The sequence below is a fragment of the Diospyros lotus genome, chromosome 11, assembly GCF_014633365.1.
Source record: "Diospyros lotus cultivar Yz01 chromosome 11, ASM1463336v1, whole genome shotgun sequence".
Lineage (NCBI taxonomy): Eukaryota > Viridiplantae > Streptophyta > Magnoliopsida > Ericales > Ebenaceae > Diospyros > Diospyros lotus.
In genome coordinates, this window is record NC_068348.1 from 5,813,890 (window position 1) to 5,835,809 (window position 21,920).

Consider the following 21,920-nt stretch of genomic DNA (forward strand, 5'->3'; position numbering starts at 1 on the left):
TGACAGTTTGAGAAAACCCACAGCAGATCTGGCTATATTCAAGAGGCATGTTAGAGGAGGGATGGTCATTGGAGGGTCGCCAGTCATAGGCGGTGAAGCATGGTCGCCAAAAGGGTCAGCCACGTGCCGTCGCATGTCGAGGGTTCTCAGCATGTGATGGCTCCAATGACCTCCGGACTTCTCTCAACCTTGCCTCATTCAGATCTACAAGATGGTGGCCATTACAACTACAGAAAAGTAAGAAACATGGGAGAAATCAAAAGAAAACTTAAAGTGCTTTCCGTTGGTTTACCTAGGTGAGGATCTGCGACGCTTGATGCCTCATAGAGGCGTACGCTAGGCGGCTCCTACATGAAGGAGCCTTGCCTGGCAGTTTGCGAGGTGCTTCCATGGTGCCTTGTGTCGTCCAGGTGCCACTCTTTCTTTTGACTACATTGTTTATAATATTTAGGAAAATTGTCATTCATGATCTTATGATTTTACTTATTCATAGTATTAAACTGAAAATAATGGTATGTAAGTATTTTAGACACATTATGAATAAATGAGCGCCTCACATCTATGAGGCACATGCCTTAGCTCCTAGCATTCTTTCCACCTCAGCGTGCATTGCAGCTTTGACAGCTATGCTATGGCATGTAGTTTTGAAAATGGCAAAACATTAATCTATGGCGAAGTATATTTAGGCACTAAATTCTTTTGACATTCAGTTGAGACTGTCCTTGAGCACGTAGATAGGTTGAAGTGCAAAGTATTACCTTTTGATGTCTGGCACTGTGCTGCTATTATTATTATACAGGTCTGGTGGGAAGAAATGGAACAGGGAAAACAACTTTCCTTCGCTATATGGCTATGCATGCTATTGAAGGTATTCCTAGTAACTGCCAGATATTACATGTGGAGCAGGAAGTGGTTGGTGATGATACAATAGCATTGCAGTGTGTTCTTAATGCTGATCTTGAAAGAACTCAGCTTTTGGAAGAAGAAGTTCGTTTACTTGCATTACAGGTTGGGCATAACAACTCTTCATTGTTAGTGAAGAATATTGGTTATAGTAGCAGTCTCTGTTTTGTTGGTTTTATTTTGTTGTTTTTTATTATTGTGGATGGATTCTGTGCCAACTTCCCATGTATCAGGCCCACTGATAAGTTTTATTTTTCATGGTACTCAAGAGAGAATTGGAGATGGATTTTGAATCTGGAAAGATTAAAGAGGAGATAAAAGCAGGGATGGACAAAGCTGCTATTGTGCAAAGGCTTCAAGAGATATACAAGAGGCTTGAGCATATTGATGCTGATTCTGCTGAGGCACGAGCAGCTTCCATTCTTGCTGTAAGTTTATGAGCTTGTATTTTGTCAGCTAGCTTTAATTTCTTGTACCTGCTTGGAATCAAAGTTTGAGCTATAGCTTAAAGTTGGCATCTCATGCATCTTTTGATTTGCAGCTGTATTTGTTCTACTTGAAAATAGGAAAGCAGTGTTAGTAAATTAAAAAAAAAAGTGAATTTGAAATTATAACCAGGAAGAGGATCAAAGAATAGGGGAGAAAAAGAAGTCTAGTTTGTGCATATTTATGTGTGTGTTTCTCTTGTATGTGAAATGAACTCCTTTGCTGTCATGGATAGAAACTCTCTTCTACATGTTCAAATTTTTTCTTTCTTTCATACATTTTCAGATATTGTTGGTTTTATCAGCTTCATTGGCTGAGATTCAGAGATTGCTATCTTAATCTTTTCCACTAGGTGAAACACAATGTGAAGTTTCTATTACCAGTTTATATATCTCAGTGAGATTAATGAACTGGTTTATTTCATTTGGCATCCAGGGTTTTGAGGTTTAGTATTTCTTTCATTCATTCCAATGTAGGATTAATTTTCAAAATTTTGCCTTTTATCTGATACATTTTTAGATCTTGTACTTGAATGAGGTTTTATTGACTAAGAATGGGGTTTGCTATCTTAAACTTTTTCAACTGTGAAGCAGAACATAAAAATTTAGCGTTCTAGCAGTCTTTATATATCATAGCTTAGAGAACTGAAATGGTTTTATTCAGGTTATTGTGCAGTTTCCTCTTTCTTTCTTTCATTCCCATGAAATACTTCATAGGCATATGGTTTAATCAGAGAGCTTAGAGATCTGGCTGGTTGATGTATTACTACTAACTATTCAATTATATTACAAAGCTGATGGCTGGTTTACTAAGATAGTATGCTTTCTGGAATCTCATTCTTTGCATACTATATTTCCCAGTTTAATGAGAGTTCTTGATTTTAAAGATTTTTATTATCGCTCACTTATTCCTGTTTCCTGAACCACGTCTCAGGGTCTCAGTTTCTCTACAGATATGCAGAAGAAGGCTACAAAGACCTTTTCTGGAGGATGGCGAATGCGAATAGCACTTGCCCGTGCATTATTTGTTGAGCCTGATATATTACTACTAGATGAACCCACGGTACAGTGAATGTGGTTTGTGTGCACTTCATGACTTGCATATCTTCAGCAGAATTAGGATTAAGTCACTCTCATCCCTTTTGTGGCAGAACCATCTTGATCTTCATGCTGTCCTCTGGCTGGAAGCTTACCTTGTGAAATGGCCCAAAACGTTTATAGTTGTTTCTCATGCTAGAGAATTCTTAAACACGGTACACTCCTAATCTCTTGCATATCTTATATGGATTTTAGTGTTGTTGTTCAGTGTTATTTAGCGCCTACACTTTGTGCTATATAGTTAATTGGACCTTCTCTGGCCAACTTCACATATCAGGTAGTCACAGATATTCTTCATCTGCATGGACAAAAACTGAGTGCATATAAAGGAAACTATGATGCCTTTGAGAGGACCAGAGAAGAGCAGCTTAAGAACCAACAGAAAGCATTTGAGTCAAGTGAACGTGCAAGGTCCCATATGCAGGTTGATTTTATTGCTTCATTCTACTTCCTGAAGCTGCATATATATTTTTCTTCTTTTGTTTTCCTTTCCTTCGCTGGTGTCTATCTTGATCACATTGAGTTGATGTTTATTATAATTCAGATTGCAGTTTTATTTTATCCATTTATTGTTTTATTTTAGTGTAAGGACTATTGCAGTGTAAAACATTGTGGATTCTGCTGAAAGAGAAGCCTATGTTTCAATCTTTCTAGAGTTCATCCTAAGAATACAAGGCAGGCCTTTTTGGCATCATCTTGGAGTCAGTCTTTCTCCGGAAGCTATATAATCAATTAAAAGATCTAATTCAATCATGTTCTGCTCCCTACTGTCACGCATATTCTTGTTTGCTACCTTTCATGTTTTAATTGGCTATTCATGTGTCATGGCAGCATTGTATCGGATTAATTAATTCTTTGTGATCCATTCATTGGATTTCACTGCACAGCTCAAGTCATTTTCAATGATTTCCTGCATCTTATTTTCAATAATTGCTGCTTTGTGCTCCCAAGAAATAAAAGAGTGCTGGTTTATTATGCTATATTTTCATGTAATGCTGCTTATTCATCTCATCATCCTTTTTCTCGCCATTATCACCATTCGATATTTTAGCAATTAATTGCACCAAAAGAGCAGCTCCACCCATATCTAGACGGACTCCTGTGTGGAGAAAAATTTGATCCATTTCTAGAAAACTGAATGTGTAGCTAATATTTTGATGTAGTATGGACTTATTTGTCTGAGTTTTGCTTCCATTGATTTTGGTATGATTGGCCTATAAGAGATGCTATTATCCAACTACAGGATGGCAACCTCCAGATGAAGTTTACTTTTCTCTTTATATTTTCTTTTCTTTTTTTTTTTTTTGGGGGGGGGGGGGGGGGTGTGGTGTGATGTTGGCTGAAGAACTATAACGATAAGTATGAGGAAATAACAATATATGTATGGAGCCTTTGTTACTGTGCATTTTTACATGTTGGCTTCTGCCAGTAACTATAAGAGGGAAGTTGTATGGATTGTGATTTGACATGCTAGTTGTTGATTGCGACAGATGTTTCGGATATCAAAGTTAAAGACTTACTTTGTCATGTTTTTCTAAACTATAAGGCCATTTTGTAGTGTATGCAAAACTTATTGATGTAATATGTGGTATGTTGCAGTCTTTTATTGACAAGTTCCGCTACAATGCAAAGCGTGCATCTCTAGTCCAGTCAAGAATTAAGGTACATATGAACCTTGCTCCAAGAGTATCATTGTTGCCTGCTATGATCAGCTTTGATTTCTACTTCTTAGTGTATTGCTTTATATCTTTGAACCCATATTTTGTAGTTCAAACAATCTGAAACAGACATTGGCTGTTTGGCTTTTTCTTGGATTAATTGTGTTATGATATTATTCTAATATCTATGAACTTGTACTATTTTATATATTTTGTTTTCTATCAATTAGTTAGCTTCTCTAGTACACTTGATATTCTGGCTTATAATTTTAACTTAGGTTGCATTTTTTTCCCTTTCGTTCGCCAGGCATTGGATCGTATGGCTCATGTGGATGCAGTTGTTAATGACCCTGAGTATGAATTACTACCTTAATTCTATGCATTCATGTGCAAGTTTGCAGGGATGCATATTTCGATTATCCTTTTCCCCCCCCTAAATTAATTTTATTCTTTAGTTGGTTGATTATTTCTTCTAATTCCCATATATCTGTTTGAATATACCAATTTCGGCCTTTCTGATTTGCAGCTACAAGTTTGAGTTCCCAAGTCCAGATGACAGACCAGGTCCACCTATAATAAGTTTCAGGTTTGCAGTTATAATTGGTGCTTTCTGATTGTTAACGAAATCATGTGGTGACTTCAAGTTACATGAATCTATTTAGTTTCTGAAATATGTATAATGTCTCAGCATCTACTCAATATTATGTTTCTTTTTTCCCTAAATAGCAATGTATAAAACACAGAAATGCCTCAAAAGGGGAAAATCCTGTAAAAAGGAAGATGTAGAACTAGAAGTTTATTGTTAAATTGCAAAAAGGAGGATGTAGGAAATAAGAGTCCACCTCTAATCAAGAGAAAAAGGGTGAGAGAATATATGCCTTTGAACAAAAAAGAGAATTCTTTATGGCCTCAAAAGCTCTCCTATTTCTTTCATGATATACACGCGCACACAAAAAGCGAAAAGAAGTGAAGCCCAAACTATATGCTGGCTGATCCATGGGCTGCTCTACCTCCAACATGCAAAAAATCCAACATGGACCTAGCATTGCCTACTCATTATCATCGTCAACTGCACCTTTTCAGAACAAGGTGAGTGCCAGTGGCACAACATTCATAATGTGACTGATTTATAGAAGCAACATTCACAATAGAAACCCATGCAAAAGAACAATGTGGCATAATTGTACACTTGATGCCCTTACTGACAAAACTCTCTAGTGAGGGGAGATAAAGTTCCAATTCCATCTTTGGATGGAAAAGTTTCATGACATGTTAGTGAGTGAAGATAATAGATATGGTCATGTTTTATTACAAAGTGGATATTGTGAAACTAACCTCCACAACATAGAAACAAGAAATCAAGTATGCAGAACTCAATGCTATCTAGCCACCCACCAATGGAGGAGGAGATGATCCATGAAACCACTGTTCTCCTTGCACATGAAACACTAATCAATAGAATCTAGGGCAATTGTCTAAATGAAGAAGGCAACGATGGAGATACATCCACACTATGGGTGGCTTTCCAAGGGAAGTTGAATCTCCCATTGTCACATAGATCCCGTAGAAGGAATGAACTCTAAAGTTCCCCTTTGTAAAAGGCACCAAACCATTCTGTCCTATTCTTGCCAAGCCAACTGGTCAAGGTATAGTCATTAAGCAAGCCACAAGAAGCAGTCATTGAGTCAGCTTTTACAGTCCTGTAGACCACACTACATCCTTAGTCAAGTGGGAAGTTGTTAGGATTAGGAGCTCTTAGAAACTCAATTCAATACTTCTTGTTTGCCAAATCTCTCAACACTCCTCAACCGAAATCAACCCACAACAGAAAATATAAACTGGAAATGAAAGAACAGAATTAAACAAAGAAATAATGAAAGAGATACAACCAAACCAATCAGAAGGTGCAAGATATATCCTGGTTCGAACTGATCAAAGATCAGTCCTACATCCAACCACATATCCCGAGAGCAATCCACTAGAAACCAGAGAAAAACAGTTTACAAGAACCCTCCACTCTCTATCACACAAGTACACTGCCCTCTAACAAAGATTACAAAGACTCTCCCACTCTCAAAGCCTTTTCTTTCCTCTCGGCAATCTCACTTGTATTCAGAGACAGAAATGAATAAAGTTTGTTATGTCCGACTGCCTAGCCATCGCCTCCTATTTATAGACCATAGGGGTGTTAATTACAGAGCCTATTATTTAGCCTACACAAAGACTAAAATATCCCTTATAATAAATATCTAAGTTAACTACTCTCTAACTTAGAAAATTCCAGTCGCATTCATTTGTCTAATGGATTCTACTGCCTTCTTCATCTTCTAGATAGAATCCTCCATGCAAAAACCCAACAGAAGCACTCACTAATAGGCACCTCCTTGACATAAGCAAGAGCAAACATGTCAAGAACTATCCTTAAGGGATCTATCTCTATGCACTTGTCCGTCCAGAACCTAATCCTCGTCATTTCACCCACTTGGAAGCAAATAAGATTAGAAAAATCCTTAGAAAACTCCTTGAATTTTCCTAATGGCTTTCCAAATCCTAGGCCAAAAAGAACCAATTCCTCTCAATGTACTAGAGCTGTCAATAGATCACCTAATCCGATGATCCAATCCGAACTGTACACGAAATTAGTGGGTTTGGGTTGACCCTTAACAGGTTTGAGTCGTTATTGGGTTGACTTGATAAGAGCTTATTGGGTTTGGGTTGATAACATGTCAACCCAAAAAGAAAAAGAAACCAAAACTGACCCTATAATAAGGTAGGTTTAAATGGGTCAACACGAAACTTGGAATCAAAATTGACTCGTCATGACCCATTAATTAAAATATCTATTAATTTCCAAAATACCCTCAACAACTTTTCCAATTTCCATTCTTTCACTTTCTGCCAAGTCATTTTTCATACAAGACTTTAATATTTTGATTATTTTTCAAGTTGTATCATGGATGATGGATGTATTGTTCATAGTTTATGTCTTAACTATTGTGGATTGTTTAGAAGAATCAAAACAAAACTAATCACTTAATTAGTAATTTGTGGGTTACTTTATTTTATTTTAGTTTTAATATTTTGGTTAGTATTTAAATTTAAATAGGTACTTAAATAGGTTAAAGCGTCAACTTGATCTATACATGTAACATGTTACTTTAATAGGTATTTAAGATGTTAACTTGTTTACTTGTTTAGTTAACATGTCCAGGTTCGGGTTGAGGGTTGTTGACACAATAAACTAACATATGAGGTTTGGGTTGAGCCTTAACAAATCACGACCCGTTAATGAGCCGGCCCAAACCCGACCTATTTACCTGTTTTGACACCCCTATAATGCACCTATACTTTTTCCACCAACCTTTTGTGCAATCTTCTGCACAACCAAAAGGCTACTTTTTCCACCTATTGAAGGTAATAAAGTTCTTGATACCCAACCCTTGTTATAAGGGAGGGAAACCATATCTATGTAACTAACGAGATGGTACTTAAAGTCATTACACAAACCATTATGAAGTCAGTCTATGTGGAGCTTCTCCATCCTCTTAATGTTAGAAGTAGGAGCCAAAAGCAAGGAAAAGGTATTGGTAGGGGCACTTGATAGGGAACTTTTAAGAAAAGTAACTCTAGCTCCCTTGGAAAGTCATTGGCATTTTCAGGAGTCTAAGGCTCTGTTTTCTTTGCTGTTTTCAGGCCATTTTTAGTTTTTAGTTTTCCAAAATAGTGAAAACATGTTTACTTTCATATTTTGAAAAATGCATTTTCAAAAACAAGAAAAAATTCAATAAAGAAAACTCAAAACAACAAAAAGTCGTTTTGACTTCATCACAAATACGCTCAAAATTTCCAAAATGCAAAAAATGCTACTGACAAAAAGAATACGTTTTTAGCAATCTCAAAACAAACATTCAAAACACAAAACTGAAAATGAATTCAAAACTCAAAGTTGAAAATTGAAACACCAAGAGAACAACCCCTAATCTTTTATGACACCACTTAAAAACAAAGACCAATATAAGTAGATAGTGTCAAGACCTTGTCTTGAATTGTGGTTTTTTTAGAATAGAATTGAGAGGAAGAATGGAAGAAAGAAATGGAGAGAGAAGAGAGAGAAAGTGGAGGAAAACAGAGAGAAAATTGAGAGAGAAATGAGAAACTGAATTCAGTACTTGATTGATTCTCCAAACAGATTGGTTAGCTTTATATATAGTTAACCAATCAATAGTTACAAATCAGTTACAGGTTGTAACTGATCCTCTATAGAAATAATTTGCTACTACTAACAAACAAAGTAAACTGCTACCCTACTAAAACCCTACGAACTTGACAGCTAGAAGGCAACCTACCTTACAACCTAAAGAAGCTACCAACGCCTCAAAGTCTTGAACCTGTCCACCTCAAGGATCTCACTTTTGGGTAATTATATTTTATGCCAAAAAGAGCTTCAAAACAATGTAAGACACCCCTCATACACCTTAATTCATTCTCAATTGCTTCACAAAAAATAAGTGTCTGTTAGAGTATCTCACAGCACACTACTCTATTCTCCCAACCCAAATAGCTTCCTAACTTACTCAAGATAAACTGATATTATAGAACACAAAAGAAACAACACAATCACAGAAGAAAACAGCAAGAATTATCCTGGTTCGGTCTTGAAATCCAAGACCTACATCCAGACTGCTTAGAAGCCAATCAAATCCACTATCTTGAAGTCAACCAAGGATGATTACAACGAGAACTTAATCCCTCCCGCCCATATACTCTGAAAGTTGTAGGGAAAATGGGAAACCAAGCTAATAACCAGCTATTCCCAACCTCTCGCACTCAATCCCGACTCAAGACAGAAAGTTGAAACAAAACCGTCTCAATTTCTGGCACACTAAGACTCTCACGCTATTTTTCTCTGGCCTATCCACGACCCCTATTTATAGGATATAAGGGTGGCGGAATACATGGGATAAAATAAAACCAACTAACCGCCTAACAGAAAAACATACAGCTGGCACTTCTTCTAGAAACATACCTTCTAGAAGATCAGCTATTTCTAACCATACAACAGAAAATATATGCAGTAAACAGAAGATACATTTTACCTAATCTAATACAAATGTTACAACAAAATCTCCACCCATTTGTACTTCGATTAGGCTTTATCTTAGACCTTCACTTCTTGGAATCAACACTGCCCTCCTGGATCTATCTGAAGGATCTTCATGCAGTGTCTAAGCTTTGCTGAAGGGACCGGTTTTGTAAACATGTCTGCTGCATTGTCTTCTCCTGCAATCTTGGTTAGTAAAACAGTTTTATCTTCAACAATTTGCCTTATGAAATGATGCCTTACATCTATATGCTTAGTTCTTTCATGATGGGCTTGGTTTTTAGACAAATGTATTGCACTTTGACTGTCACACATCAAAGTTGCTTTGACATCTATACCTAGGAGCTCACTAACTAGACCCTTGAGCCATATAGCTTCTTTTAAGGCATCAGCTACAGCTATGTATTCAGCCTCTATAGTGGACAAGGCTACTACATGCTGTAAGCCTGATTTCCAGCTTATAGTTGAATTCCACAGTTGGAAGACATAGCCGGTTGTTGATCTTTTTTTGTCTAGGTCTGCAGCATAGTCAGCATCTGAGAATCCTAGGATGCTGGCTTCATCTCCTAATTTAGCTCCACCATAGGTTAAAGCGTTTCTTATAGATCCTTTAATATACCTAAACATCCATTTCACTCCCATCCAGTGAGATCTCCCTGGATTTGCCATAAATCTGCTAATGACACTCATTCCGTGGGCTAGATCCGAGCAGGTGCACACCATGCTATACATAATACTGCCTACAGCACTAGCATATGGAATGCGATCCATTTCCCTTCTCTCTTCCTCAAGATTAGGAGACTGATATGAGGATAATTTGAAGTGTGCTGCAAAAGGTAGGCTAACAGTTTTAACTTCAGCCATACCAAACCTAACTAGGAGCTTTTCTAAGTAGGATTTCTGAGAAAGGTATATCTTCCTATGAGGCTTATCTCTTGTAATTTCCATTTCTAGAATTTTTCTAGCCTCACCCAGCTCTTTCATTTCAAATTCAGCTCTCAATTTTTCTTTGAGGAGCTGGATTTCTTGAGAAGAATGACTTGCTATAAGCATGTCATCTACATAGAGCAATAAGTATATGGAAATACTAGCAGATAGGTGTTTGAAGTAGATGCAACAATCATAGGAACTCCTAAAATACCCTTGGCCTAACATAACCGAGTCAAATTTTCTGTACCATTGCCTTGGGGACTACTTAAGTCCATATAAGGACTTTTTAAGCAAGCATACTTTCTCCACCGCTCCCTTAGCTTCAAAACCTTTCGGTTGGCTCATAAAAATCCTTTCTTCTAGGTCCCCATGGAGGAAGGCTGTGGTGACATCCATTTGCTCAAGATACAAGTTCATTTGAGTAGTGATAGCAAGGAGTATTCTTATAGAAGTATGCCTCACAACTGGGGAGAATACTTCATTAAAATCAACTCCTTGAACTTGAGTGAACCCCCTAGCCACAAGCCTAGCCTTGAACCTAGGTTTGGATTGATCTCCTGATCCTTCTTTAATTTTATACAGCCATTTACAACCTACCACTCGCTGCCCTTTTGGTTTTTCAACCAATTTCCAGGTGTGGTTCTTATTTAAAGATGCAATTTCAGATCTCATGGCTTCTTGCCATTTTTCTGCATCTTTAGAAGCCATTGCTTCTTCATAGGTAAGGGGTTCTTCTCCTATGGTTTTAGTTGCACTGTTAAAGGCATAGGCTACCAGATCTGAAAAACCATACCTTTGGGGTGGTCTACGGGATCTAGGTTGCCTATCTCGAGCCACATTGTATTTGTCAGGGTTTGCAGTATCTCTAAGGCTTGAATCTACTTCACTGTCACATTCTTCTTCTTCTATTTGAGGGGATCCTTGGTCTAGATCTTGGTTATCTAAAGGTTCATGATCAATCTGCTCATAATCTGAGGTTTCCTGAACCGGATTTGGAATTTCACTTGGGATCTCCACCTGAACTGATCTGTCAGGTTCTATCTGATTTTGTTGAGGTTCATTGCTTCCTATTTTTATGGTAGACTCTTCATCAAAGGTTACATCTCTTGTAACTATGGTTCTAGGGCCATCTAATTCTAGATTCCATAGTTTGTAGCCTTTGACACCTGATGGGTAACCAATAAAAATGCATTTCTTAGCCCTAGGTTCTAGCTTACCTTGCTTTACATGCGCATATGCTAGACACCCGAATACTCTAAGATGGGCTAAGCTAGGTTTATGGCCGGTCCATTTTTCATAGGGAGTTTGAAGGCTGATAGCTTTTGAGGGTGTCCTATTAAGAACATGGGCAGCAGCAGCTACTGCTTCTCCCCAAAAGGACTTGGGTAATTGGGCATGGAATAGCATACATCTTACCCTTTCCAAAAGGGTTCTATTCATTCTCTCGGCAACCCCATTTTGCTTGGGATTTCCGGGAGCTGTAAGATGCCTAATTATACCACCTTCCTTGCACATTTGATCAAACTCCTTATTGCAAAATTCCAATCCATTATCGGTTCTGATAACCTTAACTGATCTACCCTTCTGATTTTCTACCATATTTTTCCATGATTTAAAAGTTCCAAAAGTGTTATCTTTTGATTTTAGGATATACACCCACAACATCCTTGAAAAATCATCTATTATAGATAGGAAATATTTAGAACCTCCATTGGATTCAGTTTGGGCTGGACCCCATAAATCAGAATGTATGTAATCTAAGGGGGCTTTTGAAGAGTGGATTGCAGTTTTGTTAAATTTTACTTTTGCTGATTTACCTAGGATGCAGGATTCATATTTAGATAGTTCTAGAGACTGTCCAATGTCTAATATACCTTGGCTAGCAAGTTCCTTGAGCCCTTGCTCACTTATATGTGACATTCTTAAATGCCACAAACTTGCTTTGGATCTGGAATTTTTGCTGGCTGCTGAAACTTCACCACATAAAGTGGTGGCCTGCAATAGATAAATCCCATTCTTTAAAACTGCCTTCATGCATATTAACGATCCCTTAGAAATCTGAAAAGATCCTCCATCTCCTTTAAACTTATAACCATTTCTATCTAGTTCTCCAAGAGAAACTAAGTTTCTCTTTAAATCTAGGACGTATCTGACTGAGGTGAGAGTTTTTGTGGAGCCATCATGAAGTTTTAATCTAATGTCTCCCACTCCTTGAACCTTACATTCATGGTCATTGCCAAGCAAGACCTTTCCACCATTAACTTCTCTGAAATTTTGCAACCACAGTCTTCTTGGAGTCATGTGGAAAGAACAGCCAGAATCTAACACCCATTCTTGGTTGTCTGCAAGCTCACTAACTATTAAAGCTTCGGAACTGTCATAACCTGAGTCACAACAGTTTGCTCCACCATCTCCTAATTTTCCCTTGTCAGCTAAGTCTTTCTTTCTCTTTGGGCATAGCCGTTTGATGTGTCCTTCTTCCTGGCAGTAATAACACTTTATCGGGCCTTTCCCATTTCTAGACTTAGACCTAGATTTACCCCTCTTCTTGTTTCCCTTTTAGAGCCTCTGGACCTTACTGATAATGCATCTCCTGAAGTGGTTTTCTCATTCATTTTGAACCTAAGTTCTTTTGAATTTAAGGCACCTATAACATCTTCTAATGAAAGTTTATCTCTACCATGTTGAAGAATGTCTACAAAATTTTCGTAGGATTTTGGCAGGGAATATAGAAGAACTAGGGCCTTGTCTTCCTCTTCATACTTAACTCCTATATTTTCTAAGTCTAGGCACAGTTTGTTAAAGTCATCTATGTGGTCAAGCAATTTATTTGATTCTTGCATTTTGAAATTAAAAAACCCGGCCTTTAAAAAGAGGCGACTGGATAGCGATCTTTGGAGGTATAAGTCTTCAAGCTTTTTCCAAATTTCCGCGGCTGTCTTCCATTTAGAGACTTCCCTGAGGACTTTATCGCCTAGACTTAGGATCAGAGCGCTGTAGGCCTTTTTGTTGATCTCTTTCTTGGCTGTTTCTTGTTCCTCCGTCAGCACTGGAACTTCTTTTCCAGTGGATGCGTCTGTAGCTTTTACTTCTTGCTCCAGGGCTCCTTCGAGTCCTTGACTGCAGAGGAGCGCCTCCATCTTTATCCTCCATAGGCTGAAATCATTTGATCCATCGAATTTTTCGATGTCAAATCTGGAGGTTGAGGGAGCCATATCAGATTCTTGAAGGAAGCGAAATTCCTTGAGTTTCTTGAGAATCTTGATTGCCGAAGAACACTTCTTGGCTTTGATACCAAGTTGTTAGAGTATCTCACAGCACACTACTCTATTCTCCCAACCCAAATAGCTTCCTAACTTACTCAAGATAAACTGATATTATAGAACACAAAAGAAACAACACAATCACAGAAGAAAACAGCAAGAATTATCCTGGTTCGGTCTTGAAATCCAAGACCTACATCCAGACTGCTTAGAAGCCAATCAAGTCCACTATCTTGAAGTCAACCAAGGATGATTACAACGAGAACTTAATCCCTCCCGCCCATATACTCTGAAAGCTGTAGGGAAAATGGGAAACCAAGCTAATAACCAGCTATTCCCAACCTCTCGCACTCAATCCCGACTCAAGACAGAAAGTTGAAACAAAACCGTCTCAATTTCTGGCACACTAAGACTCTCACGCTATTTTTCTCTGGCCTATCCACGACCCCTATTTATAGGATATAAGGGTGGCGGAATACATGGGATAAAATAAAACCAACTAACCGCCTAACAGAAAAACATACAGCTGGCACTTCTTCTAGAAACATACCTTCTAGAAGATCAGCTATTTCTAACCATACAACAGAAAATATATGCAGTAAACAGAAGATACATTTTACCTAATCTAATACAAATGTTACAACAGTGTCTTTCGCCAAAAGGAGGAGTGAGAATGAAACAAAAGGGCACCCATTCCTACTAACCTGAATCCTCTAACCCACCCAAAGACTCCACCTTTATGTGTTGCAACATAAAACTTAAGAATTTCACAGCTAGGATAAGGGTGAAAGGGAAATATGATCCTCTGTTTTAGATCCCTAGATGTCCCAAAATACCCTTTTAGGAGATCATTAATAAGAATGTAAAATTTGATACAGGGACACAAAAACAAATCCAACTGCACCACCTATAATTAAATCCCATCTTATTTAGGATGAAAGGAAAAAACACTCCAATTGACATTATCATAAGTTTTCTCAGTGTCTAGCTAGCAAATAAGACCTTTGCACCAACTATTAGCCCCCAAGATGGCATCAAGAAACTGATGTCCACCTGCAGAAGCATTATGGGATTTAGAAGTAACACCCAACAACTTGCTCAATTCCTTGTTCAATGCATATACTAACGTTAAATATTTTCCCTTGTCTCTTCTAAGAGTACTATTGCTTATAAGATTAACGGCATATTGTAATCATTTAATCTTTTCCAAATGTGGTTGCAGTGATGCATCTTTTGGATATCCAGGGGGACCGACATTGTTTAAGAATTTGAATTTCGGGATAGATCTTGACAGCCGCATAGCAAGTAAGGATGATTATCTAAATAATTTAGTTTTCTGCTTCCTAAATAAAGATGTAATTCCCAAGTTGCATGCTCTATCTATTTTTCGTGTTATCAATGGTTAGCATATACTGCTTATGTACCAAGGGCCTTTTCTTAACACCCTAAATCTTTGTATATGTTTATTTTTCCTTAAATTTGGATATGAAATGGAATGAGATAGTAGTGTTGGATATGTTGTAGAGTGTATTAGAATGACTTAGAGGGAGTTTTACATGTCTTGGGGATGCTAGGGTGTGATTTGAGGCAAAAAAGTTTAGCCAATTAATTCAGTTTCTAGAATACAATCCCTTTAGGATGCTTTATCCTTGATTCAATTTTTTGACCAAGCAATTCTTATCCAAAAATTGTAAGTAATATCTTGTCGGAATCCTCTTTGAAAGAGCTGCCCTGAAGTCACATCAATCCAACTTCGTTTGACCCTCAAGTGTGCAAAGTTGGCCATTTCAGTTGAGCTTTTCCTTCGGCTCTCTGGTCTTACTCATTTGACTTAGAGGCCTTCTTAGTCATCTGAATTTTGTTTATGCCAGCTCAAAACCACTTTTAGTTGACTTAAACAGGGTAGAAAGGTTTGGGTTCAATGCCCATATTACTTCAGTCGACTGAGGTTACATAGTTGACTAAATTGATTCTGTTCACAAAAAAATATTTGCAACCCAAATGTTTTGGGCCATTAGATTGAAAAGAAATCAAGGGCTAAGATGTGTTCTTGCAAATGTGTGTGTGTGTGTGTATATATGTATATATATAGGGAAGAGAGAACCTAGACCTCATTTGAAGAGGCAGCTGAGTGAGAGAGAGGAAGGAGAGAAGGCATTCAACTAGGAGGAAGGAAAAAGAGAAGAAAGGAGGAAGATTCTAGCAAAGATCAAGTGATCTCAAGATAGATCAAGTGCTGGTAGATAATGTGAGAGTTCATTTGAATTTGAACTAGCGTGAAAATGAATATGTTTTTCTTTCTTGAGTTGCATGACAGAATGGATACACGAAAGCTTGCCAAAGTTGTTCGAATGTGCATTAAAGTTGGTTTTCTTCACATTACATGAAGCCCTGGGCATGTGTTGCTCGTGGTTCTTTGGGAGTTTGGTTCATCACTGTTGATTTACATCAACCTGGGAGTGTGAGGCTCCACATCTAGACACGGGTCCTAAGGGGTGATGAACATTGGCGAGGGTTTCGTTTGGCTCCTCCCTTAGACAAAGTCTGGTTATTTCATGCTAAAACATTCATTTATCATGAGAAGTATGGTACGGAAAATTATTTTCTCAACTCTTCCTGGGCTTCACCACTCATGCCACATGTTCCACATGTAGATATTGTAAGTACTTCAATGGGTAAGGTCAAGGTGAACTCATGAAGCTCAAGCATCTCGAAAGGATATATTTGAAAGAAAAAGGGTATTTCGTGTTTATAAATCATGTCAAAAAGGGGTTTTCCATGGAGGCATGTATGTTTGGTAAAATATTTATGCCGTAACACCTTTGCATATACAATTTGGTGTAATGTATTGGATATATTTTGCTTGGACCTTGAATGTTAAACAGGTAGAAAGATGTTAATTTTCCCTTGTGATTTCTGTGCTAGATGGTTTAAATGTGTGTGCTAGATGATGTGTTTGTTGATTATTAAGGTTGAGAAATGATTGGTTAAGTGTTGGTGATGGGTTTATTGGGTAAACTGGGGTGATGTATGTGGTATATTTTGCTTAGACCTTGAATGTTAAATGGGTAGAAAGACGTTAATATTCCCTTGTGGTTCCTAAGCTAGATGGTTTATAAGTGTTTGCTAGATAATGTGTTTTATGTTGATTATAAAGGTTGAGAAATGATTGGTTAAGTGTTGGTGATGGGTTTATTGTACAAACAGGGGTATTGGAACATGATTGGAAAGAATAAAACTTGAGGAAAGCTCACTGCCTCAATTCAGTTCGCTGAATAAGAGGACTCAGTTGACTTGGGGCAGAATACTAAAATGGGTGTCTGGTCACTTTCAGTTGACTGATAAGGGACACCCAGTTGACTAAGAGATGTTTCAGTCGACTAGGCAGGTTGTTACAATCGGCTGAAGGCCCTATTTCTGACAATGAGGTTTGATCTAGTTTTACATAAAATGATTATTATTTAAACCTAATTGAAAGTAACCCAATCAAGATTATGTATTGGAAGTACATGGGTTAAGAAGACTCTAGTAGGGTAAAGGGAAATTGATTAGAAAGGAACCAATAGTCAATAAAAAAATATTCCAAGGATATGGTTTAATAACATGTCCGGCAGGATGGGGGCATTATGCTTTTTGTGAATAATCTGGAAGAAATTTCAGTGGTTATTATGTAATCATGCTTTTTTCTTTTCTTTGATTGTGTCATTTCCAAGGATTAGGTTTTTACACCCTATCTTTTTGGGGCCATAAATTGAGAAGGATAATGTGAGATAACCATGACATATTCTTCATGTTGATAGCTGTGTTTGCTCTCCATTTTAAACTTTGAAGCATACAAATGCTTTTGTAGTGGTTGGTCCAAATGGTATCGGGAAATCAACAATTCTCAAATTAATTGCGGGGGAGCTCCAGCCAAGCTCAGGAACAGTTTTCCGTTCAGCTAAGGTATTTTTTTCTTGCCTTCATTGGATAATAAGCTCCGGGTGACATTGGGCTTGTGCTTGCTTTAATAATGATTAGATTTTATTTCCCAATATTTTGTTCGTTTTCACATCAACAAAATGGTTACTCAGTAAGAGAATGTGCTTTAACATGCCTTGAGCTAAAAAAAAAAAAGAAATCAAAGGGGTTGATCTGGGGGAATTCCCTCCCACATTATTCAAGGAACTGCAGCTAACATTTAGTAATGTCAATGGCAGCTGAAGTAGAGAACCAGAGCTGATCACAGCAAAACACAACCACAGAGCGTAGACAGATTCCTCATAGTGTAGCTATGCTTAGTTCACAGACTTACAAAATAATTTCTCATTATATCAATGCTGATTACATCCCCAATTTGTCAATATTTGTGTTTGAACAGCACATTATCCTGCAGTCATAAATAAGCACAAAGGGGCCTTAATACGAACATGTGTTTCTGTCCAGAGTTTATCATAGGAGCTGCAAATGCAACATCGGGCATGCATTTCTACCCAACCTTGACAAGATACACAAAAGCTTGTATGCCAATACCATGCAATAATTGGCTTCCGCTTTAAATAAGTAACACCAACCTAATCAAACAATTCAAAACACAAAATCCAACATTTGAGAATTACCCATACAGTGTTTATCCTTTATTTAAAATTTGGCATGAACATTTGAGCATGAAATTAATAATTAGGATAATTTTTGTTTTAATCAGAATTTTGATGCATGGTCTAACTGTTATATAGATATATATTTGGTTCTTATTGGGCCATCTTTTTGGTGCAAATCTGAAGCTGCTCATCAGCCTGCATTCATGATCATAGTGTGGGCTATGTAGACAATCATCCTCAACCATCCATTCAGTTAAGCCCTAGGTGCACTAGGTGGGTTCCAAACACAAATATCCTGACTAATCAAAGAACCTAAGTAGGAATACCTTAGGTAGAATTGGAGATGAACAAATAAAATGTTTTCACAAATTGTATTGAGTTTAAATGAAGTATTTATATGCGAGCAAGCCACGGTTTGCTCCCAAAATATAGGGATATAAAATACAAATTTAAATATGGTACAACAGATAAGATAAGATTTAAACTTAAGTGATAGTTTTATCCTATCTTTATGGAACTACTTTCTCTTTTATCTATATCTTCTCATCTCCTCTTTTTATCATCTCATCTTTCTTTAACTTCAAAACCTTTCAAAGACTTCTTATCACCCTATCTCCTTTCGGCATACAACAATAAATATTTTTCGTATCTTCTTCCTTCAACGCTCCCCCTCAAGCTGGTCAATAGATGTCTCTCAGTCCCAACTTGCCTTTAATCAATTCAAACCCTTGTTTAGTCATTGCTTTGGTAAGAATATTAGCCTCTTGTGAACTAGTAGGGATATAGGTAAGGGCGATCTCTCCATCTTTCTATTTCCTATTTAACGAAATGTCAATCAATCCTCACATATTTTATCTGGTCATGTTATACCGGATTATTCACAATGCTTATTGCTAATTTTCTATTAGTGTACAGTCTTATAGGAGTAGTTGTAGGTATCTTTAGGCCTTCCATTAGTTTTCCAATCCAAATTATTTCACACCTTGAGCTTTGGCTCGGTACTCTGCCTCAACACTACTTCGAGCAATCACATTTTGTTTCTTGCTTCTCCATATAACAAGGTTTCCCCATACCTTAGTATAATATCCTAATGTAGATTTGCTATCCTCAATAGATCTAGCTCAGTCAGCATCCACAAATCCCATTATTCCTCGGTCCTCAGTTTTTCTAAGCAGCAATCCCTTCCTAGGTGTTATCTAAGAATATAACAAGTAGCATTGAGGTGTTTGCTAGTGGGTAAATGCATAAATTGGATCAATACATTCACTACATATGCTATATCAGGTTGTGTAAGAGATAGGGAGTTCAATTTGCCCACTAACCATTGGTATCTTCCTATGTCTACTGGACTCTTTGTTCCATCTTCTTTATTCTTCCAGTTTGGTTCCAACGGTTTGCTAGTTGGCTTACAGCCAAGCTTCCTTGTTTCCTTTAGTAAATCCAATATGTATTTCATTTGAGAGATGAAAATACCTTCCTTACATTCCTAGGAAATACCTCAGCTATCCTAGGTCTTTTACTTTGAACGCTTGCCGTAATCATCCTTTAAGCATCTATATTTCTTGGATGTTATCACCAGTGATAATAATATCATCCACAAACACAATTAGAATAATTTTCCTTCCATCTGCTGCATGTTTAATGAACAAAGTATGATCGGCCTGCTCTTTATTGTACCTTAGTTGGTTTAAAGTAGTATTAAAACATATAAACCAAGCCCTAGGGGACTATTCAAGTCCATGCGAGGACTTTCTTAGCTTGCAAACCTTTCCTTTCCTGCCTTCTGTCCCAAACCTTGGAGGAATTCTCATGTAGATCTCCTCTTCTAGATCACCATTTAGAAATGCATTTTTAATATCAAGTTAGTGTAGTTCCTGCTGAAGAGAAAAGATACGAGAATACTTGCTGTTGTACCGAAAGGAGATAGGATGATAAGAAGTGTTTTGAAAGATTTTAAAATTAAAGAAAGCTGAGACGATAAAGAAGGGATAAGAAGTTATAGCTAAAATAGTTCCATAAAGATAGAATAGAACTATTACTTAAGTTTAAATCCTACTCCTATCTTATTTGTTATACCATATTGAAATTTATTAGAGATGGCAAACGGGCTGGCCCGGCCCGGCCCGCCACCAAGTGGCCCGCGGGCCAAGCGGGCTGGGCCAAATCGGCCCGCTTAAAAACAGGCTAGCAGATTGCTAGCCCTAGCCCGGCCTGCCACGGGCCCGCGGGCCAAGTGGGCCAAACAGGCCCGCCCAATTTTTTGTTTTTGTTTGATATCATAATTTCTGGAGGGCGAGAGCGAGGGGCGCAGGCACGGGCGAGGGCGAGGGCGAGGGCGAGGGCGAGGGCGAGACAGAGGGCGAGCGAGGGGCGAGGGCGAGAGCGAGGGGCGCGGGTGAGGGCGAGGATGACAGAGGGCGAGACGAGGGTGAGGGTGAGGGCGAGGGCGAGGGCGAGGCAGAGGGTGAGGGCGAGGATGACAAAGGGCGAGACGAGGGCGAGGGCGAGGCAGAGGGTTAGGGCGAGGGCGAGGGCGAGAGGTGAGGCTGAGGGTGGGGGGTTTTGTGGGCGATTAACGGGCCGGCGGGCCGGGCCAAATCGGCCCGGCCTTAAATGGGCCAGCAAACTGCTGGCCCTAGCCCGGTCCCGGGCCGGGCCCATTTTGCCATCTCTAAAATTTATATTTTGTATCCTTATATTCTAGGAGCAAACCGAGGCTTGCTCATGTATAAATACCTCATCTAAGTTCAATACAAGTAGTGAAACAGTTTTTTGTTCATCTCCGATTATACCAAAGATATTCCTACTTAGGTTCTTTTGTCTTGTTTAGTTTCCAATCCAAATTAGCTGCAAGAGAGAGCAAGACGTGTATGGAGTTTAGTTTTGCAACTGGAGCAAAGGTCTCCTCATAATCTAATCCTTGAGTTTGAGTAAACCCTTGGGCTACTAATCTAGCCTTGTATCTGTCAAGACTCCCATCAGATCTATATTTAACAACAAATACCTATTTGTTGCCTACCACCTTCTTATCCTTAGGTAAGGTCACAATCTCTCTTGTGCCATTATTTTCCCACTCATACATTTCATCCATTACAACGGTCCTCCATTGTGCATTTTGTAAAGCACTATGGATATCCTTAAGAATTTGAATTTCATCAACCTGTGTAGTAAAATCCCTAAATTGTGGAGACAATCTGGAATATAACAGGTGGTTAAATATAGGATACTTTATACATGATCTTATCCCTTTCCACTAGGCTATTGGGATATCTAGATCATAGGGTTTTGTAGGTATTGTCCTGTGTCCTTCTGGTACTACCCTCATTTTAATCACTTTAGGTATCCCCCTTTCATCCTCTATAGGCACTAGACCTGCTTCTTGAGGTGATGATTGGCCTTGCTTTGGGTCATGAGATCTTTGAGAATAAACCAGGGGTGGTTTTCAAGAGCTTGGACCCATTGTTCTCCCCCTTGATTTGTTACATAATTTTCTTTCCTTTTTTTGTTATAGATATTTGTTCTTAGCTATAGATAGTTATGCTTACCGTTACTACACATTGGTGCATGTGGGAGGCTATTAGGCTATATATAAGCCACAACTAGAGGATGGGAGGGGTTGTTGTTGAATGAATTGAATTCTAATTTTCCCTCTCAAATTCTCTCTAATTTCCCTTCCAATTCTCTGTTCCCCCTCTCAATCTCCTATGTTCTCCATCTATTCTTGTTGTCTCCCTCCATTTCTGTCTATTTCTTCCCCATACTCTTCTCAATTTTCCATCCAAACCCTAGGAAAACCTAGGTCGTGACATTTGGTATCAGAGCGAGGCCATCCTCGGAAACTGATTGCAAGGGAATTTAACAAGGGCGATCAATTTTAGGATCCGGTTGTGATTCTGGTTGCT

General features: G+C 38.3%; 1 protein-coding gene across 1 annotated transcript in view; it reads left to right on the top strand.

The window, feature by feature from the left end:
- Positions 1–21,920, top strand: part of LOC127812937 (ABC transporter F family member 3) — a 48,657-nt gene that overhangs the window by 12,721 nt on the left and 14,016 nt on the right. The window contains exons 4-13 of the mRNA XM_052353540.1: positions 800–1,008; positions 1,173–1,331; positions 2,323–2,451; positions 2,540–2,641; positions 2,764–2,910; positions 4,086–4,148; positions 4,452–4,498; positions 4,671–4,730; positions 14,661–14,743; positions 17,289–17,383. Of these exons, the coding sequence (XP_052209500.1) occupies positions 800–1,008; positions 1,173–1,331; positions 2,323–2,451; positions 2,540–2,641; positions 2,764–2,910; positions 4,086–4,148; positions 4,452–4,498; positions 4,671–4,730; positions 14,661–14,743; positions 17,289–17,383 (1,094 nt within the window). The remainder of the gene's footprint in view (positions 1–799; positions 1,009–1,172; positions 1,332–2,322; positions 2,452–2,539; positions 2,642–2,763; positions 2,911–4,085; positions 4,149–4,451; positions 4,499–4,670; positions 4,731–14,660; positions 14,744–17,288; positions 17,384–21,920) is intronic.